The following is a 26,866-nucleotide window of genomic DNA, read 5'->3' on the forward strand; positions in this document are numbered from 1 at the left end:
TAACTGTATATACTATGTATATATTAATACAATTGTCGTGATTTTATTTCTTTATTCAAGGGGAATATGACGTTCATGTGGAGTTCGATACTACACGATTTGAAGCATCACTCATTCGCGTTTACACGCGTAAGTATGACATTAACAATCAACATTCAACGGAGAGGTGTCGTAGTGGACTGCCAATGGATTTATTGATATTTCATTTATAACGCGATGTAATCCACGTTTCAAACATTATTTTTAGTTATGTCGGGTAGGCCTTTAATAATCTTTTTAGTTGTCAAGATAATTTTGGTTAAAAATGTATGCATACAGTTATTGAACAGGGCCCTGTCTTACAAAGAGTTGCGATTGATCCAAATCAATCGCAAGTCCTCTGATCAATCGCAAGTATGCAGTTCCCTATCTCTCATGAACACAGTTGCGATTAATATAAATTGCAAATAAGTTGCAATTAATATAAACTATTTTAAAGACAGGGTCCAGGTCTATTATGTATCTATTCCCATATGTTTTCATTATGTCTTTACAGCTATCACAATCGACATATCCGAAGATGTTTTCATGCTCGACTCGACATCAACAGACGTTCACCTCAGCTTCACAGCTAATGACTCGGATTTTACTCAAGCCATTGCTATACAAATCATACCGTTTCTCCTCTTTCTCGACGGTAATAATAATAACAATAATAATAGCTCACATCTAGGCGCAGCACATATTATTATCCCGGTCATCGGATTCAGGCTTAGCCGCAACACAGTGTATGCACATTTCCCATTCCCTGGGGAGCATTCCAGCAAGTCACCATTTTACAAGCGCCGCTTGCTAATCCAACCATATTAGCTTTCGCATACTATCGGGTACCCATTTAACAACACCTGGGTGGAGAGTGGCAAATGTAGATCAATGTCTTGCCGCGGTGGGACTTGAACTTCGAAACTTGTGATCCACAGTCCGATGACATATCCACTCGACCACGATATTATTGTTTAGAGAATTCACAGGTGCTACCTCAAATCAAAAATTCTTTCGTAAAATCAAGCAAAGGTAATTTCCTAAGCTTTGTCCATCACCTATCGAAAAGTGCGAACATGGCAATGACCTAATGCGTAATCCGAGCATTATTTCATCAGTGACAAATGACAATTTGTGTTATAAGCTACTGAAATCCTTGCTTGCGATTGGTTATCAGCAGATTTATCACTGATTTTTGTTATTTTTCATTTAAAAAAAGTCTTTGTGAAACGCCCCCCCCCCCAGAAGTATGAAAACATATCTACTTACAACTTTGTATTAAACATCTCAATTATGAACCCAGTGCTCTATTTTTACTCCCTCTGTATTCTGTTCTGTAAAGCGCACAGAAACAAGCAATTATGCATTATGCAACCATCAATGAATATATTTATGCATTTTGTAGCTTATGAAGCATGTTCCTAGTGATTTTGTGTTTTACACAAACCCATCTTGTAATAATAATGATAAATCAAATGAAATATGAATATTCGGAATATTAATATCATCATAAACAGTTTTCCTAATCCAAATCAATCCACTTTTGCAGATTATAAATACCAGCCTTTCATACCGGGATTTTTTTCGGCCATTGGCTCTTCTATGGGCTTTTCCATCCAAACGCCATCCGAGTCGCGTCAAGTCATAGTCTCCCCTGGATTCAATCTAATCGATCCACTACCAACCATGGATGGCGGACCTTTCGTGTTAACCTTCTATGATCCACCGCCTCAACTTGACATGGCTAAACTTTCTTTTAAATCAATAGGTAAGATTTGAAGATGAGCCTGGAGGGCGTTTCATGAAACAATTAGTCGGTGGTTTTCTCAGACTAATATCATTTTCACCGACAATTCTATTGTCACTGACTATTTTCCAGGCCTCTGATTGGTCAAATTTAGTCAGCGCTGACAGTTGTCGGCGGACAAATGTTGATGAAACACACCCCCGGTTTCGGCTATCGGTTTTGGGGAGGGGGCACTCGTTTTATTAGGGGAGGGCATGTACGATACCTTTTGATACTTTTAGAAAGACTCAAGCATTCTTGCTTATGATAGTTGGCCTCTGCATTTATCTTGATTATTTTTTTTTTTACTTACCTCCATACTTTCAAGCTTTCAATTATGCATTTTTATTTGTGTGTATTTAAGTTGTCACTCTTTATGTAAATCAATTATATTATATACTATTATTGTTATTTGAATGTTTTTTATTTGATTTATCAATAAATGCAAAAACATCTGCTAAACAAAAAAAGATGTAAACGTGAGAAATCAAGGTTTTTATGATACTTGTGATAGATTTTCACAATTATGAAAGTTTTATACAGAAATCCTATTGAACTAATACTATATTCCACCAGTGGCTTAAAGTAGAGAAAGCTATTGAGGGGGCAATGGCCACATATGGGAGGGGCACCAGTTTTTTTTTCTCTCTCTCTCTCTCTCTCATTGAGTTCGTTTTTTTTTAGGGTTTGCAAATCCCTAATATGGCCTGATAACCTTCAATGACAGCCTTGCATCTCCATATAGCAAGATACGCGATCATACAATTAAAGCTTGAACAGGAACGAGGAGACAAACGCCCCCCCCCCCCCCCCCCCCCACTCAGTGTTATTTAGGGTACGCATATCGTTGGCCTTATGCCAAAAGGGCCTTAACTGCTTTTGGCCATTCCGAGATAATCGCGTTTAAAGGTTTTGGCCTCTCTAATAATCAAAAGTTTGTGGTCGTTTTTTTGCTTTTGAAGCCAATTTCGATAAATGTGTTAAGTTATTAAGTTTTACATGAAATGTGTTAAATTTGTTATAAAATATTCAGAATTGTACATGCTATGTGCAAAAAACATGTTAGGGCCTTTTTGGCATGAGGCTTGAATGTAGCGTGTTTATGCCAGAAGGGCCGTAACCTACTCGGCATTATGCCAAAAGGGGCGTAACCTACGCGGCGTTATGCCAAAAGGGCCTTAACCTGCCGTTATCGTACGCGTAACTATGCGCGCGTACGCGCGCATAGTTAGCGCCCTTTTGGCATAAGGAAATTTTATTGTTTCGCAACACCTTTGGTTTGCCAGAAAGGCCCTCCTAACGCAAATGGATCATCCGTGTAGCTAGGTTAAGGCCCTTTTGGCGTAAGGAAAAAGATGAGATACGCGTTAAGGCCCTTTTGAAATTCATAATTATCTTCATAAATAAATCGAATTTCAACAAGTGAAGCACATCATTTTAAAGAGAATGATGAAATCTACAAGATGATGTTAATAACTCAATAACCCCCAAAATCGGGTTAAGGCCCTTTTGGCATAAGGCCGACGATATGCTTGTTCCCTCTTTTTGAAAGCACCCCATTATTTGAGGACTGCCAACATTTCCGAACCCCACTTTCGCGGGGTTTTCGCGGGGTTTTCCTGCCTTGGAGACCCCCCTAATTCCGGAAAAATGCTCAATGTACCCCCCTGAATTCGGAATAATTTCTCAGGAGTCTAAAGAGATGAGAGAAAAGAAAAAAAATCACCTTTTTTAAAGAAATCTCCGGGTGAAAAGTCAAATACACCCCTTTTTTTTTTTTACAATTCTCGGGCCGGACTTTGTCGCACGAAAAGTACCCCTTTACCGGACATTTTGGTAACACGCATGCGGTCATTCCGACCCCGGAGTGGGGGGGGGGGGGGGCGGACAAACGCCCAGGAAAAACGTCTATTAAAATCATTTGTATTATTTGTTTGAAGGAAACGTTCTCGTTCTCGAGTTTCCTAAGGCGGTCGCCATCATGGATGACGTCCTTTCTGACTGTGATGCAATCTTCATAGCAACGGTGGAAGGTGGAATGGATGGGGGAGATGGAGAGGAGTCTCCTGAGAGTAGGAACCTGCTAGGGATAGGGAGCCAATGTACGCTGACCAGAAACCGTAAAATGCTCGAGATAATGCTTGGACAGGGAGACAATCTCATCATGCCAGGTGAACCGGATGCGTCTTATTTTTTCGTACCACGGCGAACCCAGATTCCAGTATGAACTCATTTTCATTCAAAACAAGCTACGAAAGCTTGCTAAGAGGTCACAAACAATTCGACTTTGATTATTTATTGCTTTGCCTCACTATTTATAAAGGCAAAAAAACTAAATAAACTGAGATTTGAACCCTCACGGCAACTCCATTTACGGCAACTTTCTATTAGTAACACGCTGTCCTTGCCGATTGAGCTGACGATGGGTTGATGACAGATTGATTTGTATAATAACTATCACTCTATTAACCACCCTACCGGATTCCACGTGCGCATGCGCTGGTTACCTTTGCGAGTGCGCATGCGCAGGTTTACCTCAATCTGGGCTCTCCGTGGTACGAAAAAATAGACGCAAACCCGATAGTTAACTTCAATATTTATAGAAAGCGGGCAATACCGAGGGAATTCGTAAACTTACGACCTAAACGCAACAAAATAATTTTGATCATGTTGATTATACTGATTGTGTAGGGAGATAAAGGAGAAGAATCAATTTAAACTTGAAAAGAAAAACGGAAACAAACAGAAGCTGATGAAACACTTTATTCAATATGAAAACAAACGTAGTGTGTTAAAAGTATCATTTCATGGTAGAAAGACGCCTTTTCGTAAAACTAGCTCACAAACTTAAACATTAAGTGCTGCAATGTCGTGGACGTTTAATACATGCATGATAGACAAATATGAGTGTAATAGAGTAAGAAAACGCAGTAATAACAACATGAAATGTCAGAAATTCATGATAATCTATTTATCTTTCGCTGATCCAGGTGAGAAAATCGCCGTCCGTAATGGCACCATTTATGGCGCCGGTAAGTACCCTAGCGCAGCGAAAGAGACCAACATTACGGTATTAGAGGGGGATTCCCCTCCAGTGGGTGTGGTCCTACGTGGAGCAACAACAGTGAGCAGCTGCGGCGATGTGAGCTTATCTGCACGGGAGAGCACCGGAGGTGCTAGCAGGAGCTTTACCTACCTCTGGATGGTTTACCCAACAGATAATACGAATCTTACCGATGCATTAAGCGGTAAGCATTCTTATTTTTTTTAAATAAATGTATCATTTCAATTATTACAACATTTCTGCTCAGCCTATATCAAAATGATAACGTTTTTGACTTTTTGAAAGGGTCCTTTGGTTACTTTAGATAGGCTTGAGATTGTCTTAGCTTTGTGTCATATGGTCTCTTGAATTCCCCAATAATGTTTTTTGCCCCTTATGTACAGTACTTTTTCTTTGAAAATTGTATAATTTTGTCCATCTAATGTTTTGCTTCCGAATCTGTAAAAATATTGTCAAATACAACCCTTGTGATGCGATGTAATTATTTCTATGAAAGTATCATGAATATAGTATAATGCATGATAATATATACTTAAACCTTTCTTATTATATCCAGAAATAACAACATCTCAACTGAATATCGATGGCGGCCTGCTGGTTGAGGACGTGGTCTATAAATTCACTGCCTTCGCGACTAACTTCTTAGGAGGAACAGGTGTAGGCTCTATTGATGTAGTCCGTACACCAGAAATGGTACCTGGTCTTAGCATCGTCCCTACCATTGATCCAAAGAGGGTAATGGTGTCAGAAAGGTACAACCACTAAATACAGGAGTGTCGTGGTCGAGTGGTTTAAGGCGCTTGACTGGAGATACGAAGGTCGAGGGTTCGAATCCCGACACGGCACTAATATCCTTTGGCAAGATATTAACCTGCACTACTCTCCACCCAGGTGTTAAATGGGTACCCGTTGCGACCGTCGTTGTTGGTCAAACATTTTTTGAGCGTCAAGTAACGCCTGGCTGGAATGCTCCCCAGGGAGTGGAGATTGTGCACACAGTGTGTGCGGGCGAGCACTGAATCCAATGACCGGCATAATAGAATATTTGTTAAGCGCTTAGGCTTTATAAAACCTAAATATTATTATTATTAAAGACACATTGCAGTCTGGGTTCTCATAGAGAATTCGACACCATTTGGGTGTTTACCCGGTCACAGGTGTGTTGTCAATCACAAGGATAAGCCTTTAGTGTTGCCTTTTGTAATACTTGCATTTTCTTCCAATAGTTTCATATTGAAATACCATTATCTTACAATTCCCTCATCCGAAGACTCTCTGAGAGACTATAGCAGGTATTTCTTGGTGGGATCACAAGTTTGCTATTTGCGAATACTTGCTCCTTGTACACCCAATAATGTTATTTCCACCACGACTGATGTCAACAAATTATGACATACTGCACACGGAGTCTGACTACAACCTGCCTTTAAAGGACTAAACTCTGAAGTGCTTTTTTAGAACAAGAACTAGAAGAGTCGACTGCAGTGAAAAGGCTTTGTCGACCGTAGCACACTTTCACTGGAACAAATTACCATTGGAGTTAAGAATTATAACATCATTAAAGACATTCATTCGCGTATTATTTTTGTGTTATTGTTATCATTGTTTTTATTATTATCATTATTAACATAAATCATATGAGAAAAGCTTTATCTGGAAATACATATTTTAATTATTTTAAGTTTGAAGATAATGGTCATTTTAGGAATTTAATACAAAATTTTATGACTGTTTTTCTCAAGATGATAATAATAGCTCGTTCTTATATAGCGCTGTTCGGGACCGCAGGCCCTCTCAAAGCGCTTTACAAATATATAATATTACCCCGGTCATCGGATTCAGGCTAACCCGCACACAATGTATGCACATTCTCCACTCACTGGGGAGCATTCCGGTCAGGCGTCATTTTTACAAGCGCACACTTGCTAATCTAAGCATATTAGCTTTCGCATTCTACCGGGTACCCATTTAACATCTGGTTGGAGAGCAACAAACGTAGATCAATGTCTTGCCAAAGGACATTCGTGCCGCGGCGGGACTTTAAGATAGCACAAATTATAAAATTGTCAACAGCCAAATTTACATTTTTTGGCTTAGAATAGATGGTAAACATTGACTCCATTGTCATGCTTGTATTCGTTTAAACAAATTATCATTCTATCAGGGATATTACTGATATATAAATCGGCTTTTTAAATAGAATTAGATTACCATCCATAATAACGTCTATATTATTTGTGTTTATTATTTTTCACAAATGAAATCGTTCTCGACCCCCCCTTCAACAGCTTCTATCTTCATGCCGAAGTTACGTTCTACTCTGACTGTGAGGGCGCTGAACCCAAGGAGACAGAGTATGTGTGGACAGTGGACAATGATGACGTCACATTAGACGGAACCACCCAGAATTCCAGGTCTCTCTATGTACCGGCTTTCTCACTCCCAGGTGAGAGTTATTTATGAATAAATATATATGTAGAGAGAGAGAGAGAGAGAGAGTAAGAGAGAGAGAGAGAGAGGGAGAGAGAGAGAGAGATCAGTGCGCATGCGCAGACATGGGCGCCATTTTAATTGGCGAGTAAACAAAGCCAATGACCTAGAGGTCATTTGGTTTGTGCGTAAATTAAGATTGCGCCCATGCAAATTATGATGTGAGCGCACAGCGCAGCGCGCAGGCAGTGATGTTATCATAATTTGCATGGGCGCAATCTTAATTACGCACAAACCACTGACCTCTAGAGGTCATTGAATTTGTTTACTCGTCAATTAAAATGGCGCACACAACCGTAAACTGGTGTATTCCAGGTCTCTGTGTGGTACGAGAGAGTAAGAGAGAGATAGAGGGAGAGAGAGAGAGAGAGAGAGAAAGAGATTAAAACACAGGATAATGATGACGTGACTTTAGAAGAAACCACACAGAATTCCAGGTCTCTCTATGTACCAGCTTTCTCACTCCCAGGTGAGAGTTATTTATGAATAAATAAAGATATATATGTAGAGAGAGAGAGATAGAGTAAGAGAGATAATAACAAAGAGATAACACCTAAGTACGAACTAGAGGGAAAGAGAGAAAGAGAGAGCATGAAGTTTCATATTGATGAAGCGAAACTTGGATAATATTTTGTCTCTACATTAATCTCATGAAACTCATAACATGTAAATGAATGAAGTAGACAGTCGTAACCTCTTTTACTAATCTTTGCTATTAACTTGTATTAATGCTAAACATATGTACAATTTTGTAATGATAATCATTTGAAGAAAAGTCATGAAAGTTCAACTTCTGTGCCAAGTTGTAGTTACTTGCTTGGCCATGGATTTCTACTGCTCTAGCATGGAATATCATTTGAAGCAATAAGAATCTAAGCTTTTCATATTTTATATTCATATTACGTGCTCAAACACGATGTAATTTTTACAAAGTCACTTATCACCCATCCCCTCCCCCTTTTAGCTTCGCCGTTCTATATGCGTATGAGCAGATAAAGGTCATTTCTGATAAAATTGTAAAACCCACCGAGATGAATTTATGTGATCATTATTCATGTGTACACTTACGTTACATTCCATGATACAAGAGGGCAAACGAAAGCTTTTCATGAAGCACATACATGACTTTGTCATTCATTTTTCTAAAATACACAGTGGGACTTCTCCATGAGTAAAAGATCTGTGGATATTTAGGGTCATTTGACCCATGTGCTAACTACGAAAATAATGGTCTATTGAAGTTGTCAAACTCAAAGCGATATCATGATCTCCTCTATTTTAAATACAGCTGACACCTCTATCACTTTTACGGTCGCGATCCAGGGAGTTAATGGAAGCTCTGGACCTAACAGTACCGTCACAATCACCACATATTCATCTAATCCCGTTGCAATGATCGTCGGTGGTCGTGAGAGGGATATCGGTATCGGAAGTGGGATGGTAGAGCTGGATGGGTCAGCATCACATGACCCTGATCAACCTGGGACTGATCATTTAGAGTTCACATGGAGATGTGTACAGGTATAACCACATTCCAGCCTGAACCCTAAAGTTACTATTTATTTTCACACCTAAAATGATTCAATGTCCGGGCTATTACTCATTAAGCCAGAAAGGTCAAACCGGTTCACGCCGTTGACGAAAACTGTAACTGATCTGCAGAAAATTTCGGAAGAATTTCGTATTGAGATCAAATTCTTTGAATTCAGACAAATTTATCATCAATACAAATGAACTTGATACCCAGAAGCCCTTCTCTAGAACTGCTATTGGTTACGATTTTATTTTATATGGGAATTCAACGAGCACTCATTTTCAGGCGACTTTTCTGCTGTGATATTTTTCAAAACTGATATATAGATAACGATACAACTTATAATTTGTTGTCTCATTATTACTAGAAGTCATTCTTCTCTTGTATCACAGATTCCTGAGAACATCCTCTGTGTATCGGAGGAGGATGGGTCTTTCTTTCCTGCACCGGAGCAGCTAGAATCTGCTTCTGTGTCTTTCAACGCTTCTCATATGGCCCCTAACAAGAGCTACGAATTCACTCTCAGGGTTGCAACGGCATACAAAGAGAGTCAGGAGACAAGTGTCGTCGTCTGGGCTACGTCGGGCAATGCTCCGCAGGTAATGCTACGGTCACAAATGTTCGTACGAACGATAATTTCGTACGAACTCCCTGTTTTTCCATTGCCTTCCCGAATTTCCATTGTCTCAAAATCGTTCGTACGGCGTTCGTAGCAGTTCGTAATGGCATTTGTGACCGAGGCTTGACAATTATATAGAATTCATTTAGATGTCGTGCCGTTGTCTGCCCGTCGTCTGCCCGTGAGAAGGTCGTTACTGCCATTGAGAATACATAACATGGCCCTTGCCGTCTTACGAACTTCTTGCGGGCAGCCAACGAATGAGCAAGATTGGGAAATTTCCTTTACAAATTACAGCATTTTGGATAGGAATTTAGTTATTTAATATAACATGAAGTATATATATGTTCAATATTGCTCCATTCGGGCTTCTCATTAGGAAATTTGGAAAAAAAAGTGAAACCAGTTTATTTTAAATCTTGCTTCTAATTCAATTCTTGTCATCACCGGTTTGCGAGGTCGCGATGACAACTTGAGATAATGTCACTAATCAATATGATTTTAAGAATACAGAGTAAGTCAGAAAAATGTCCCACTTTTTAAAAGTTGTATTGTTTGAAGTATGAATATTTAATCATGGGTTTCATGATAGGTCTTGATAGAGTTATCCTCACAGTACATTTAGGTACCATTTTTATTTGAATCTATGCATGCATGACTGAACATCAGACATTCGATTACTTATTTTTTCATTGCAATATATCCTCGCCTTATCGAAAAGTGAGTTGATGTATTTTTGTTTACATTGTAGAAAGTTAGTCGGAGTGGGGAAAATACCCTCCTTGCCACTCCTTCAAAGATGCTTTGTGTTTGTCCCGTTAACATTATCATCATCATTGACTTAATACCTGCAGTATCCTTGAGGAGGGGCGTTGGCTCAGTACTAGATGTCATGGTTTCGAAACTAAGTCAATTAGTTCGTGTTCTTTGTTAAGGCATTAATCCACATTACCAACTCCCTAGGAGAGGACTTAAAGCGGGACTGCACTACTTGTAGCTACTTGCGCCCTCAATGCCTAAACGGTACTCGTTGGTCCCCCATGGTCCCCTTTTTCTTATGTCAATTGAAAACTGATTTGATGAGATGACCACCTGCCAGTGACCACGCAGGGAGGTATAATCCCTCCTGGCCAAACGAGTGCAGATAGGCTTCAAGGCATCGGTCCCCTGGTTGTTTACTTACGAACATATATTACATGTTTTCCTAGCAGTCAGGTAGAAAACAATAATCATTAAACTTCATTAAAGAGAAGGTTGAGTTCTGGGATGAGAGGTGAAAAATAATTTTTGAGCGTTATCATTGTATTATGCAAGTGTGGAAGAACATCAGATGAAAAGATGTTTCCTGAAAAGCATTGCCCTTCAAATGCCTTAATATTCTAAATATGGCATGTGACATCATAAAAATCGAGACGGATTTTTACGCCACATGTTCGTGTAGTCCCACATACATCTTTCCGTGTACAGTGCTTGTAAGTTTTCCAAGACCGGGCCAAATTTCTCATCATTTTGATGATTCCAGAACCTTGCAGTACACACCAATACTCATATGCTAGATGAACAACTTTTCGGATCGATTCCACCACGTTTTTTTCACAATGCAATCGCATGACCAGAACTCAACTTTATCTTTAAGTAGCTTATCATTTCTCTTTTACCCTAGGTTCTCGTGTCCATACCCGATTCAGGTCCGGTCGATTCGACAGAGCCTTTTGCTTTGACGGCTCATGTTCATCACGCTACCCCGGTTGCTATCACATGGAGTATTATCGGTGAAGTCGTCGGTATGCTTATCCATTGTTTGCCAAAAAGGGTTCAAAGATGAAGCCATTGAGTTGCGTCGAAATGGATCAAGCATCCGTGCATTATATTTTACCACATGCACGGGGCGTGTATTTTGGTGCTAACAATCGTCAATTTCTCGACTTTATACTCATATTGTAGACCCATCATATAAAACAAATAATACATGTTTTTAGCTTGTGCATTAGTGATATGCACTGCACTTGGTTAAGTCACAATGAGACGGACAATGAACTGGACAAGTCTCGTTCATTACCCTATAGTGAATATGAACCTGCTTGCAATGAATATTCACTAATGCACTCGCAAACATGTATTATTTGTATAGAAATACAAAGACGAGAACACATTTTTAAACACAATCGCAAGGGCTTTCGAAAACTCAACTTAATGGCAGTGTACCCTATGTTATTAACCTTTGATAAAAAGTGCAGAAATTGGTCTTGAATTGATTCTTTGAGAGTTTATGCGATCATGTTTTGATTTCACCTTTAATACGAGTATCAACCTTTCACACGTTCATTCCGATGTTATATTCTGCCAAATTGCATTTGAAAATAACATCCTAGCTGTTAATACCTTATCGCAATTAATTGAATAACCCGGATACAATTTTGGTCCATGTTTCTTGACCCCATAGCTATGGAGGATATGGACTTCACAGGCAGTGCTAGCAACACAGAGCTTGAAGGGTCGACATGGTCAATCGTACATATCGAAAAAGGTATCTAGCTAATCTTGTCTTTGGAATAATTTACCATTTAATTTGAGAATCCTAACTTCCTTAGAGACCTTTAAATCCAAGCTGAAATGATATCTCTTTTTAACAATATCTGTACTTAGCACTATGACACTCATCCGAACTTTCTCGTCCAAACTTGCTAATTCTTTCTATTTTTCTTGTGAGCCTCGGAATAGCATTGCCTGGATAGACGGCGCTATATAAATGCCTATTATTATTTTTATCTTTTAGATGAGATTTATATATGTAATCATATATGTAATCATATATTTTTATATGTAATCATTGCACATTTACAGACATCGCACTTTGTCCTAATTATACCACTTTCCTGCCACCTTAAAGCAGGCCCGTAGCCAGAGTTTGATGTTGGGGGGGGGGGGGGGGGGCACATACATTTAATTGATCGACGTCCTGGGGAGGGGTCTAAAAAAGATCAACCGATCTTGGAAATTGGCTACGTGTCTGCCTTCAAGAGATTTCCCCAGTATTATGAAGGTGGTTTACCTTTTGCAGCAGTGTGTGCATTTTCTTTTCCAAATCTGTGACTTTGTAAACGCCAGATAATGATACTTTTAGCACCCTTAATACCCGATAACATTATCAGTATTAGCATCATTATTAGGTTCATATAGAATGACTGACATTGATTACAGCGTATACTGAAAGGGTTTGTGGGTTTAAACAAGCCTTTTTTCTTCTTCTCAAGAAAGCACAATTGATGATCATAATGTACCAGACTGTGCAATTTAATTGCAAAAGGAAAAACATCGATAAATAGCAGTAACAAATGGGAAGATGGCGTTTATGTAAAAACAGATCTTATCTCTCTCTCTCAAAGCGAATTGTTTTCAAACTGACATAGGAAAAACGATTATTAAGCAAATGCTATTGATGTATAGTCTCGTAAATGTGATGTTTTCGTTTTAAAATTCTTTTTCCTTAATGATTTCACTTATTAACAGGTGTTCTACGACCAAACGAAAAATATGTTGTCCTTGTGATGGCTACTGATGAACAGGGTCAAACCGGTTCAAGCCAGATGGAACTGGTTGTGGCTAGTGGCGTTTCGTCGTGTCAACTAAATCTTGAAAGTGGAAATACTTATACCGAACTTGACGAGGTAATCATCTCCTATTTTTTTCTACGGAACGTTTCCGTTAAAAACATAAACTGGTAGAACGATGAAAAAGATTGTGGTTGAAGGTATCTTAAATTAAGCCATTGCCTCCTGGAACCGGGTGGTCCCTCTATGAAGCTTATGGGAATGAGAGACTCCAGTAGTCTGTGGGTTAAGTTTGCATTTGGTGAACGATGCAGTAGAAGCCGCATACATTCTGCTTCGTACATAATTAGTTTGGTACCGGGTCTTGTTTGCCAAATCTGGTTCACTTATTAAGAATCTCAGTTGACAACTGTTTATACTACTTTCTGAGATGTAGGGAGTTACGAAATGTCTACCCTTCCTGGTATGGACTAGCTATTGAAAGGCCATTTCTCGGAGAAAAAAAGAAGATAAAAAGAAGAAATGATCCAAGAGGGATGTTATTGCAAATTCCCAGAAAAAATATAATTTTTTGAATTCAAAAATACGCAAAAAGTAAAACAGTACATGAATATAACAACACATCTTTTCCATTTGTTTTTACTAGATTACCTTTACAATTGACCATTGCGTGACCGAGGAGGACGCCTATCCACTGACCTATCAGCTACTAAGTTCTTTTAGTGGCAGCAATAAAAGGTCAATGACCCCTGCTGGCGTACGACCCCTAATAAATATCGTCGGACCCCCAGCGAGAGAAGGCTTGGGAAACAGATCATTCTTTGCCCACGTAAGAATATTTTTTATATTTAATTAATCTATCTTTATTGATTAATTTATCTTTATTAATGTTCTTTTTTTTAACTACACCCATTCTCTTGTTTTTATAAATAATTTACGTATCTGATTAAAAAAAAGAAAAATCTCTGATAACCCATCCATAACCTCACATAAGTGGTCCACCCTTTCTTCCTCATCTGTACATCTCTCTCTCTCTTTCTCTCTATCTCTCTCTATCTCTCTCTTTAGAACCCTTGCAACATTGGAGTGTGCTTTTCAAGAGTTCACGTATCTTTCAATGGTGTACATTGTTTAATAAATATGATGAATCATTCTGCGATGTGATGGATAGCTTTAGTTGTTTATAGTTTTTTGAAATGTTTAAGATCTAAAATTTAATGAATAGCATAGTACTTTTAAACAGCATATTGCATTATGTCATAATGGACTTTCTGTAACAATGTTTTCTATCGCCTATCACATGTTTCTATAATCTCTCGATGCGCTTCAAGAGGAGTTGTTGATATTGTTCCTCGAGCCTCAGCCTTGACAACTGTACCGCTCAGTGCATCTGGTGAATAAATCCACCCAGTCACACTTGCTACACCAGGAGGTGTTTCACAAAGATTCGAACTCGAAGTTAACTCTAAGTTGGACTTAAATACCATGGAGAGCCATTTGTAGCCTTATTTAGAAATATATTCAAAATAAAAAATTGAAGTAATTTAGACTTTTCATAAATTTCACATCAAGAACATGAAATCTCCCATGATAATAGAAGATATGAATGATTTGAATCAACGTTTTATGCCTTTTAAAATAACTTTTACAAAATATTTTCAAGGATGCTAACGGCTTTCCAAAAATGTTAAGTCCAACTTACAGATAAGTTCAACTTAGGATCTTTGTGAAACACCCCCCCCCCCCCTGGGTGGAGAGTTCCCATTGTAGATAATTGTCTTTCCAAAGGACATTACTGCAGCGCCAGCCGCCAGGGCTCCAAACCTTGTCCCTGCTGTTCCACTGACAGGATACTTTAATATACAGTTATCCAGAAGACCACAAATTATACCTCTATCCCAAAGTCATCGTTTAACAATGTTAAAAATGAGATGCATTGCCCTACGTGTTATCAGTGTCTGTGATATGGTGTAATATTGAAGCCCTAAACAAATCGCGCTTCAAAATAATCATGAAGTGCCTCAAAAAAGTAAAACAACAAAATATTTGAGTGACCGGTTTTACCATACTCATTTTTCCCAATTGACTGTTGTGATATAAAACCGTTAGGAAAACGAAAAATAAAATTCCGATTTCCAATCAAAAATATCTTGATAATCAGACAGGCGATCAGCTTGAAAATATACTTTCAAGCTTTCAATTATGCATTTTTATTTGTGTGTATTAAGTTGTCACTCTTTATGTAAATCAATTATATTATATACTATTATTGTTATTTGAATGTTTTATATTTGATTTATCAATAAATGCAGAAACATCTGCTAAAAAAAAATCCAGGATTTTGTTTCAGAATCCGAGACAAAGTTACCGGATCCCTTTAAAGTTCCCAGCCATATCCAAATCAGTGCTATTGTCCTATGGTATCTGATTACAGGTGTGTAATGCACATGGTAGCTGTTCATACTTCAGTCTTGTGGCATCGATAGAAATGAGGTCATCTCTAGACTCAGAAGCTTTGAAAGTTGTCATCGTTTCTCAAGAAGCTCTGAAAGGTAATACCAACCAAGACCTGTTAGCCTTATTTGATTAACCTGTTGACCTATGCATTCAACTATATTGATGTTTCTTTTAACCCATTGCCTACTGGAACCTGGGGGTCCCTGTGTTAAGCCTATGGGAATTAGATAATTCAGTAGCCAACGGGTTAAGAATATTTGAAGACTGAATATCACGCATAATCACCTGTTACGTATTACAACATCCATATCGATGAAGTCCATGCAACCCACTAATTATTATATTCGTTGCTACGTTGGTTAAGCCTTTAAAAAGGTTTAAGGCATTCGAGAACGATTTTCTTCCATAAAAGTGCAGTCGTAACTAATATGTTAGATGATATATTGGTTAATTTCAACATCCCTTTCACAAAGCCAATAAACAACAATAGACAACACATGGGTATTTTTGTTTAGTTCATACTATTTGAATCATAATTGGACTTTTTACATATTTTCGATTTATTAACCTCCAAATATACATGATATACATTTACATTTGGGATTATCATACCTAGATTTAATGTTGGGAAAACAAAGTTGTGTTTGGAGTAATGAACTCCCCTCGTATAAGTATAACCATCGGAATTATGACATTTCGGAAACCTTCAGAAAAAGTTACCATCGGCTTCCTAAGAATTTTCTTTACGTATTGTTTAAGGTGACTACCTAAAGGCGTTCCTCGGTTTAATCGCACTAAGTAAAGTCGAAGAAAGACTAGCCGCAGTCAGACGACGACGAGCAACCGAAACTAGCGATCGTGCAACGGAGCAACTGAGGCTTCTCTATAGCGCTATAACTACATCAGTACTCGACAGGCCGACAGCGAGTACTCTGATAGATGCCTGTCCAGGGATCGCCATCGATGACTTATCATCAGAGGACATAGGTGATAAGCATGACAAGAATTATCTCAGTATATTTCGTAGATTAAAAAAAAAGTGATACAGATATGGGAGAGAGGGAGAGAGAGAGGGGGAGAAATGGGGATCGAGTGAGTGAGTGCGTGTGTGTGTGTGTGTAGCGTGTGTGTAAGCAAGATAGAGAGAGAGAGAGAGAGAGAGAGAGAGGGAGAGAGAAAGAGAGAGATATTACGGATATCCCTTTGAAATAGCTTTACTGGTATATATCACCGCACAATTGTTTTTTTTGTTGTTGTTAGAGACAACGTTACCCGCAGTTAATAGTAAATAAATGCTTGCCAAAGCTTTTTAACAAATCTTGAAATTATGTAATATATATGTAATATGTACGGTCTGCCTGATACACTGATCTGTAGACTGCAGCGAATACAAAATTCTGCTGCTAGGCTCATTACTAGAACACATTCACGAGAATCAGTTTCCCTCATACTTCGTAATTTACATTGGCTTCCAGTTAAAGATAGATTAATATTTAAACTTCTTGTAATAGCATTCAAATGTCAGCATAAATTGGCTCCTCTCTACTTACAACAGCTTCTCAATGAGTATCATCCAATTTAATAGGCAGCTTCGTTCTAGTTCAAGACAGTTGTTTGTCCCCCTTACAGTATCTACAATATCATATGGGCATAGAGCATTTCAATATGCAGTCCCTCAACTATGGAACAAACTTCCTATTAATATCAAAGAATGATCTTCTCTTGATATATTCAAGCCTCTGTTAAAGTCTTACCTTTTTGAAACGTAATTTTGTACCATTCTTTATACAATACAATGTATTATACATGTACATGTAGTTTCAGTTTGGATATTCATCATGCTATTATGTTCTTATCATTTCATTTCTTCTGTACTCACTTCTTGATTTTTTTTCTATTTCCACAGCGCTTAGAGACTTAATTGTAATTTGCGCTATATAAAAACTGAGTATTATTATATCAAAGACAGGAAGTATGATGAAGACATAATATCTGAGTTGATACTCACTCATTCCGACTTGACTTAAACGGGACTGCACTAATTGTAGTCTATTGCGCCCTCAATTATGCCTAAGCGGTAACCGTTGATCCCCCATGATCCCCTTTTCTTATGTTAATTGAGGGCTGATTTGATGATATAACCACCTGTCAGTGACCATGCAGGGAGGTCTAATCCCTCCTGGCCAAACTAGTGCAGACAGGATTTAAGCCCAATCGATCTTTCACTAATTCTTTTGAAATAATCATTTATGGTTTTCATCGTTTCTACCTCTCTCATTTACCATTTCCAGATAATTTCCTTGACAAGCTGCACGCTCTTGTTTCTGTGTTTGGGTGCGATCAAGAGATTCCTGCTAACAGCGCCTCGGTCGTTCTGTCGATCATCGAACAAATTCAGGCTATGACTGATGATGAAGACACTATGAAGATGTGCAGGTGAGGAGCTCTGAAAAATCATGGATTTGTCTCTTCGATATGAACTCATAGCCTGCCATGAGGCTGCATGCACGCTATCGTTATAGTGTTTTGTACATCCGACCAAACCATTGCTATGGTGCCATGTGCGTGCGTGCCCACTTTCGTAGTAGCAGTTATTGTTCATTCTCATTGTAGTGTGCTGTGTGTTTTGCACGCGCTATTCATAGAACCCTCGCGTTAATCAGATTATCTCAATATAAACCTGGCACTGAGGGATTTGGGGCTTGGCACAATGGGATTAGCCCTGTGGCATGATAAGAGTTAATCATGATAATAAGCCCCTCTTTATCAGACAACTACTTTGAACTAATAATGATATTATTGAAGATATCACTCACAATCAGTCAATAGTAAACTGGGAACAAGTGACAACCAATCAAAAACTAGCAATCATAATCATTATGCTGAACCAATAGCAATAGCAATAGTGTGCGCCTGTAAAATGGCGACTGGCTGGAATGCTCCCCAGGGAGTGGAAAATGTGCACACATTGTGTGCGGGTAAGCCTGAATCCGATGACCGGGGTAATAATATATCTGTAAAGCGCTTAGGCACATCGTTGGATCGGTGTATTGAGCGCTATATAAAAAAAACGGATTATTATTATTATTATTATTATTAAAAAAGAACAACAGAAAAAAAAAACACCAACCGACAAACAAGTGAATGGACGCACAAAGAAATACAAACAAACACATTTTTCTTTATTTTAATAATATTCATAGAAACATATTGACATTTTATATGCAAGCATTTGTTTGATATCTTCTGTGATCAAATGTCTACTGCATTTATATAATTTAAATTGTGCGGCAAATTTGAAGATCTTAACGTTAGTTTTATTTTATTATTTTCCATGCTTATGAAAGTATGAAAGATTGGCCATGAACAGCTGGCCCCTGCCTTATATAGAGCTCTTATTGATTGGAATTTATCGCAGGTTCTCAAATCAATCCCACATTTACAAACTAAGTCATCTCTTTCATACAGAGTTATAATATTATGTCCCAGTCAATTTCAATCAACAACAAATGGTTATGACAAGACGGTGCACTGGTGTGCGATCACAAACGTGAGCCATGTGATTCCTGAAAGTCTTGATGCGCTAAACTACCAGACTAGAGGCTGTGTAAGGTATTAAACGGGTAACGTGTAGTGACCAGAGAGGAACTCTGCCCAACACTACAATCAAAATTCCAAGATGAAGTATGAAATGTATTGTTGTTTAACATAAATGTTGCCTTGATTCTTTCCAGAGAGTTGACAATGAGTTTGACCAAGGCTAACTCTGCTGGCCTTATCCTTGGGGACTCTCCTGTGGAGACGTCATCGGATGCATTGACGTCAACTCTCTTCTATGATATCCCACAAGGATCATTCAATACACTGTCTGGAGAGGGCGCTTTCCAGGTTGACCTTGGAAGTGACATTGCTGAAATGTAAGAAATTACTTTTACAAGTGCCATTTATACATCTTGCACTCCAATAACGATCGCAAAAACTTTCGAAAATCAACTTAAGGCAATTTCAATAGACTAGTCCATCACCATCGTGTGAATATTACATTGACATTATTACGTAATCTGAATATAGGGGATTGAAATTTCCCTTGATTTGATTTCTCGAAAGTATTTGCAATCCACGGTTTCTGTCATGATGTTTGTTGCTGATGGCTTCAACATGTATTGTTGGTTCTGACTTTAAAACCTTAAAGTATCTAGTTAGCTGGTAGGGCGACCATTCATTCTTAATTAACTTACGATGGCAGCTCGACTAATAAATAGATGTGGCATTTTTGGTATTGCAGTGTAAAGAAACACCCCTGGTCACTAAAAGCCCCACTGTCACTATGAATATGACGGACAAAGAAAGCGGACAAAATATAGAGTTCCTCAGGTAGACAAAGGAACATCCCTTCACTGCTATTATGTAGAACAGGTGTCACATGCATATTCACCTGTTTTACTCACTTGTACATAATAGCAGTGAAGGGATGTTCCTTTGTGTACCTGAGGAACTGTATATTTTGTCCTCTTAGTTTGTCCGTCATATTCATATTGTGTACTACTTATAGCTAGCTTCTTGTGCCCTCTATATAGCAAACAATGTCTAATCGTTGCATGTTGGTCCCCCATGGTTCCCTTTTTCTTATGTTAATTGAGACCTGATTTGATGAGATAAACCACTTGTCAGTGACCTTGCAGGGACGTCTACCCCCCCCCCCCCCCCCCGGCCAAACTAATGCAGACGGGCTTTAGATAATGATACATTGTGGTTTTTGTTTTCCATAGGTATGGCGGCTACTGGAAATGTGGTAGAGGACGGTGCATTGGGATAAATATTCAATTCGACCAGTACTCTGACAATACTGATCCATACTCAACCGAAGACGAAGATCGTGATAACCGGGCATCCGCCATATTGAATATCGCCCTCTACGACCCTTCCAGCTGTAAGTTAGGCATTTTGAGAATTACCAACAACAATTATAAAGATATATCCCGAAAAAGTGGTTGAGAATAACATTTCCACTTTAGTGGTTTCTTGTTCAATTCTCTATTCTGATTGTTTCAATGTCATTGATTTTGTTTTCTTTTTGAGTGGTAGGCCAATATATTGGAAATAAATCTTTGGTAAGGTTATACATGCATTTTAAGGTAGTCATTTTCTACCAAGCAAGTCCGTTGTTTTAATATAAACATTAATTTTAGTACAAAATGAAAATGAAAAAAATGAAGAAATTATAAGTTTATAACAAATTGTCTAAATTGTCGGAAATTCTTTCCCGAATGGTTATATCACACATATATTTTTTTTTTAAATGACAGGATACCCATATAATGGGTGGCAATATCAATGATCAGAAGAAGATACATACACAAAAAAGCTATAAAAAAGTCAATGTTACCGAGTTGATAAATTACAAAATATAATTTCGTGAGATTTCATTAATATAATTTAACAGCAGAAGTCATACTTAAGGTTCCAGTCATGAGCACTTTACTTCATATCCTCTACCAGAATACTACTTATTCGTCTTTATTGTAACGATTTGAAATAGCTGGCCCTGTTTCCAGCCGATCAGCACATGATCCGTATAAAACCCATGAATATTCAAAGTATATCTATATTTTGCTTTTGTAAATCTTAACTTATTTTTTTGTGAAATTGAAGTAAATTTCCAATGTATCACTGTATTTTAATGATCTTTTTAATCTGTTAAAATCACGTAACTATTCACTTTTATAATCTATTGCAACTATTTCAAAAGCCGGTCTGGTTACAAACAAACACGACCCGTTAAAAACCAATGAAAATCGGAGAGGAAATATTATTGCATGTACATATTTTTATACATCTTTATATTTTATATTTTTACTATGAACTTGAACGAATTTTGAATTTATATCATGTAATGTTTGAGTTCACGTGTATTTATTGCATTGTAATGTTTTTATCAATTTGTAAAAAGTCACACAATTCAGCCCTCGGGCTTCGAGATGACTTTCAATAAAAAAAAACATTTATAATTACAATTCCTTGTTGCATCTTCTTTCAGGTGAAGAACTGATGGTGTCATCTCTGAGCGACCCAATCCGTATTAACATGACAGTGAGCGCAATGAAGAGGAATCATAAATTCAAATGCCATATCTGGGATGAAGAGGATAAGGAATGGACTAGCGATGGAATAGAGACAAAGGAGATAGATAACCAGATGGTAGAGTGTAAGGTTCAACGCACTGGTACGTGTGTCATCCTAGCTACGGAGAGGGGAGGTAAGTAGTTAAAGATAAACTTGAGTTCTGGTTTAAAAAAAAAAAAATTCTCACAGAATCAAACGAAACTTATGTTCAAGATTACAAATAAATGTCATGTGCCTAACTATTTTGGAAGAAAATGTATACTGGCTGAGTAATGAGCCTAGAAAGATAAGAAAATCAAGGTAGGTAGCCCCGACACCATTTGTGTAGTCCCATATATATCTTCCTGTGTACAGTGCTTGTTACTTTACCAAGACTGCGCCAAATTTATGATGATTTTGATGACTCCAAAACCTTGCAGTGCACACCAATACTTCCATGCTACGTGATCAACTGTTTCTGATCCATTCCATACCTTTTCTTTCACAATGCAATCGCATTACCAGAACTCACCTTTATCTTTAATTTTGTTTAATTCAATTCAATACAAATTAGCATTTACTTTTGTTTTTCATATCCACCAAATACTTAAATCATAAATGTGTACCTTCGGCAACATTTCCAGAAAAATAACGCTAACAAAGACAATTGAAAATAAAATCTTAATTTGAAAACTGATAAAGACTCATTTGCGAGACGTTTTTAGAGCAAGCACTATACGAGCTCTGCTTCTAGTTAGTTCCTCTTTTCTCGTGCTTTTTTCTACTATATTTGTCGCTTCATCGCATATTTTTGTAATATAATTTTTCATTGTATTATGTTTTCATGAAAAATAAAATCATTTGAATCGTTTGAATCATCATTATCATCATTATCATCGTCACCTGCATAATATGACATAGACAATTGTAGAGCGTATGAAGCGTTCGAACACAAGAAGGAAGGCTCAATCCTGAAAACGGACAGGCTCGTGTCATTAATGAACAGTAAACTTTAAAATATAACGAAAGAGAAAGAAAGGGAAAGGGAATTTAGAGTTGAAAGCGTTCGTATTGATATCTATTTTGTATCACGTTAATGACAATGTGAATAAATGACCTATCACTATTTTGACTTGACTTTTTACGTTTGACGGGTTCGTTTTTCTGGATTTTGAACCATTGATTTGGAAGCCAATCAACAGATCACCCAATATATTGGTACTCTGTTTGTAGTAATTATTTTATCCGTTTCTCATCTGACAAGATCATGACCGTGTGTTTATGCAAAACATTTATCTACATTTGCCGCTCGATCTCCGCCCAGGTTAGTTTAAGTGGGTACCGGAATGAAGGAATCCGTCGAATGACGTGAGCCTTGGTAGCGAAGCAGAGACGTTGTGATATTGGAACGCCTCAAACTTCTTTCTTAGTGGATGTGCGCTTTAGAATTATCCAATATTATTACTATTACTATCATTATCATTAATCAAAGTTTGGAAAGAAGTGGACTATTATTATTTTTTCCTGATTCCAGGGGCAAACAAAACCGTGGTCATCATCGTGAGTATCATCGGAACCCTGCTCATTCTAACCCTCATCATCGTCATCGTCATCTTCATACTGAAGAAGAAACAGAAAGATAAGGGAGATGGGAATGTCGCCACCAACGACAGAAGCACGGCAGTGGCAACGGCTATGACGTCAGATGGGAAAGAGATGGACGGTTCCAAAGAGGCCTCTACAGAGGTAAATGAAATACCCGGATGTAACTTATCCTAATGTATGATCACAAAATATATAGGTAGCCATGAAAGCAGTGACGATTTTGGGGTTCGGCTTTGAATTATGCAAGTTATTGACTTTTAGGACCCATTAATTAATTTATTTGTTTCTTTATTCATCTATTCTGTGATTCAATTTTTTAGGCAGGTAAACCTGTTTAACTATTAAACATTTACATGAAGTAATTGATATAAATGTAATTTCTTTATAACAAAAATATCCAGGCTCACAAGTGGTCCAATAAACGAGTGTATTTGATATCTTTAGCGCAGTACTATTAATAATAATAATAATAGCTAGTTCTTATATAGCGCCTTCCAGGACCGAAGGCCCTCTCAAGGCGCTACAGATATATATATATATATCATGGGCATGTAAGCAGTACTTTGACAAAGAGGGCTGGATATTGGTCGTAGAAATGACCTGTATTGACTCAAAGTAATATTTACAAAGTAGTAAACTGACATTCCTGAGGCTAATGAATAATTGTTACTGTATGATTGTTATTTGGTTACATATAATATGCTTGTATAATTATGTCTCTTTCATTACAGTATGCCTATGACTTCAACATGCAGAACATGGCCCAAAAGGTGAACTGCTAGAGGGCGCACTTCATCAGATCCCGATATCAAATCTACATGTAAATCGATACCAGATAGTCTCACCTTCCCGGTTTGATCAAAATTGATTTGAATATTACAGGGATTCAAATTTTGCGCGGATCTACATCACAACTGTTGCAACTGAAATCATATCTGGTATTAAATCAATATGACAATTTATCCTTTTGATACCATTGGAGACCAGATGCTTGTTTTATTGTAAAATAAATCTGCATGAAGTGTGGGTTTTATTTATTTCGTATCTTTATCGTATGAAAATGCCATTTAGCTTTAATTTAGACACAATATGTAGGAAATTGTAAATAATACATGATTACTTTTTATTATTACGCGGATGATTTATAAATGGATTTTAAATTCAGTGCATTTATACATATTGCCTGGGGTAAGGGGTCTGTACATAATTGTTTCCATAATGCCTTAATTTAAAAAATTGAATCATGAATAGAAAAATAAAACAGTGCAATTATAATCTTATACTTATAAAGTTTGATCAATTACTTGAGATTCTTCCAGGAAATAGAAGTGTTTAATCCAGTATCTCACGTAAAAGTTCTCCATCATGTACTTTACTACCACTCATTAAAAACAATACGATGCAAAAGTGTACTGTTATGTCGGTCTGTACAACCAAAGTCCACAGTTACTATGGTTACTATTGTTCACCTCTCCTTTTTCCTCTCCGAGAAAAGTCTTCCAAAATCTTTAATTACCTCTCAGTTTTCTATTTAGATGCTGAAATCTTGCCAATATATTGCATGAAGAAAAAATGTGAAGAGAGGATGTGGGTCAATACAATAAACATTTTAGGACATGCAGGGCTACAAAAGAAGAATTGAAATAAAACGAAATATATATATATATTTTTTTTTTTAAAGGAATATATAGGCCTCAGATTGAACAAGCTGCGTCTTTCTCACCAAATGGAGTGATGTTTGTATTTTAAATCTTTCTACCTTCTCTTACGATTAAAATAATGCATTGTTAATCTTTTCTGTATATGATCTGGATCACCAACTGTCACTAAATTTGTAAAATGTAATTGAAATTCGCATCGTAGAGGTGTTGTAGTCGAGTGGTCTCAACAATTGATAGGAGATACGAAGGTTTTTGGTTAGATCCCTGGCACGGCACTTAGGTCCTTTTACAAGGCTTTTTTTTTTACCTACAATACTCCTCTTCACCCACGTTTTAAATCCGTAGGATAGGAAAGTCATTGACGTTTGTTTAGCATTGTGAGAGTCCGTAAGAAGGCTCCTCAATGAGTGGAGAATGTGCAAACATTGTATGCGGGCAAGCCTAAATCCCATGATCGGGTTGAAATATATCTGAAAAGGTGTTAGAGAAATCTTAGATGCATTAGTAGGTATATTATACATATACATCCATAATATATATTTGTTTCCTTCATCCTAAAATAGACAAGTGCTCAATTAAAAGGTTATAGTGGTTATGTTTTAGGAACTTCATGCATAACAACATGAATATTTGGCTTTCGAAAAAAATTAATTTCTTTTCGTGAAGAAAAAAGTATATATATTTCAATGTATAAAGCTGAGGAAATTGAAAATTCATCGTATCGCTTATTGTTTTGACAAGTAAGAAATAGTGTGGCATAGAATAAGAAGTTGATGCAGCAGTTTCTCAATCCTGCATCTGTTTGTTAACGGTATAATATTTTGATTATAGTTTTATCACCATGTGCATCTCATAGACAGATTTCGTTACCAATATAAATTATGTGTAATATAGGCTTGCGGATGCACCGTGTGTGAGAGAGGGAGGATTGAGGAGTCCTGAAAAGGACTCTCGGTAATCTTTCTTGAGGGTGTATAGTCCTGAAAAGGACTGTTGATGTAGTCTTGAAAAAGACTGTTGGTTATCTTTCTTAGCTTATAGTTCTAAGGAGAACTATAGCGCTGGGAGAGAATGGGTGGCGGGAGTGGCTCGACGTTTACATGTAGTATAATTGGGAAATATTTTATAGTGATGCTCCACATAATTTAATTACGTTAAAGGGAAATCCTACCTGTAATAATAGCAAATTAATGTAATAGAGAGCGGAACAATCGGGTAAACATATTGGTAAAAGTTCAAGCGAAATCGGACATAAGCTAAGAAAGCTATTAGTGAACAACAAAAAATGTATCCACTATACATGTAGGTATGTTCATTTGAATAGTGCCCGAAGGGAGACGCACTAAGAAGAAAATCTGAAATTATGTTTTTGTGTACACGACAATCGAGAAAGAGGTCCGTGACTAAGTCAAAATCCACCGTCCTAATTGATTTAATGGACAGTGTATTCCTTCTATGTAAATTCCAGATTATTTGAAACCCAGAAAGATACTTGAAATCCCCTGAATCGTTAATATGATTTGATGGCAGATTAAAATAACTTACAGTCGATCGGGTGATAAACTACTGCCATTCATTGTAACAAAAGGCCACAAACCGTATTTTCGTTAATATTATGTACCAAAACAATATCGCTTAATCTTAATCGCTTTTACTAAACATAAATATTTTGAATATAATAAATATTTGTTATTATTGGTCTAAGTGTATACAGATCTTTGATATTTTTCTTGCCTACAGTAAATTTAAATTTTTATAATAAGTTGGTGATGGTTCTTTAAAATTAAATGTTTCTGTAAAAAGATTGCCATGAATGTTGCTTGATCTGTTCTTTGCAAACTGTCTATATAAAAAGGTCCCACGTTGCTGTTAAACGGGCGAATGTTTCACATAATGGAGGTGTCGTGGTTTTGTGGACATGTCACCGGGTTGTGGGTCACAAGGTTCACGGTTCGAGTCCCACCTCAGCACGACAT

At 37.4% G+C, this 26,866-nt stretch overlaps 1 protein-coding gene across 1 annotated transcript; it reads left to right on the plus strand.

The window, feature by feature from the left end:
- The first annotated feature begins 249 nt into the window (after positions 1 to 249).
- Positions 250 to 24,406, plus strand: LOC105437357. The gene is made up of 21 exons (XM_030990386.1): positions 250 to 256; positions 536 to 676; positions 1,571 to 1,789; positions 3,748 to 3,978; positions 4,798 to 5,055; positions 5,428 to 5,623; positions 7,160 to 7,317; positions 8,650 to 8,882; positions 9,288 to 9,494; positions 11,178 to 11,298; positions 11,958 to 12,041; positions 13,025 to 13,182; positions 13,712 to 13,894; positions 15,500 to 15,640; positions 16,296 to 16,509; positions 17,814 to 17,958; positions 19,257 to 19,439; positions 20,292 to 20,452; positions 21,560 to 21,778; positions 23,159 to 23,370; positions 23,961 to 24,406. Exons 1-21 carry the CDS (start codon positions 250 to 252, stop codon positions 24,009 to 24,011), a joined length of 3,522 nt encoding a protein of 1,173 aa, XP_030846246.1. The 3' UTR covers positions 24,012 to 24,406.
- Positions 24,407 to 26,866: the final 2,460 nt, after the last annotated feature.

The sequence above is a fragment of the Strongylocentrotus purpuratus genome, unplaced genomic scaffold, assembly GCF_000002235.5.
Source record: "Strongylocentrotus purpuratus isolate Spur 01 unplaced genomic scaffold, Spur_5.0 spur5_contig_844, whole genome shotgun sequence".
Taxonomy (NCBI): Eukaryota; Metazoa; Echinodermata; class Echinoidea; order Camarodonta; family Strongylocentrotidae; genus Strongylocentrotus; species Strongylocentrotus purpuratus.

Bases quoted from the DNA above. Each gene is read 5' to 3' on its own strand.
- LOC105437357 (XM_030990386.1), top strand. The intron at 8,883-9,287 runs GTATAACCACAT...CTTGTATCACAG, and splicing joins TCACATGGAGATGTGTACAG to ATTCCTGAGAACATCCTCTG. The intron at 21,779-23,158 runs GTAAGTAGTTAA...TCCTGATTCCAG, and splicing joins CCTAGCTACGGAGAGGGGAG to GGGCAAACAAAACCGTGGTC.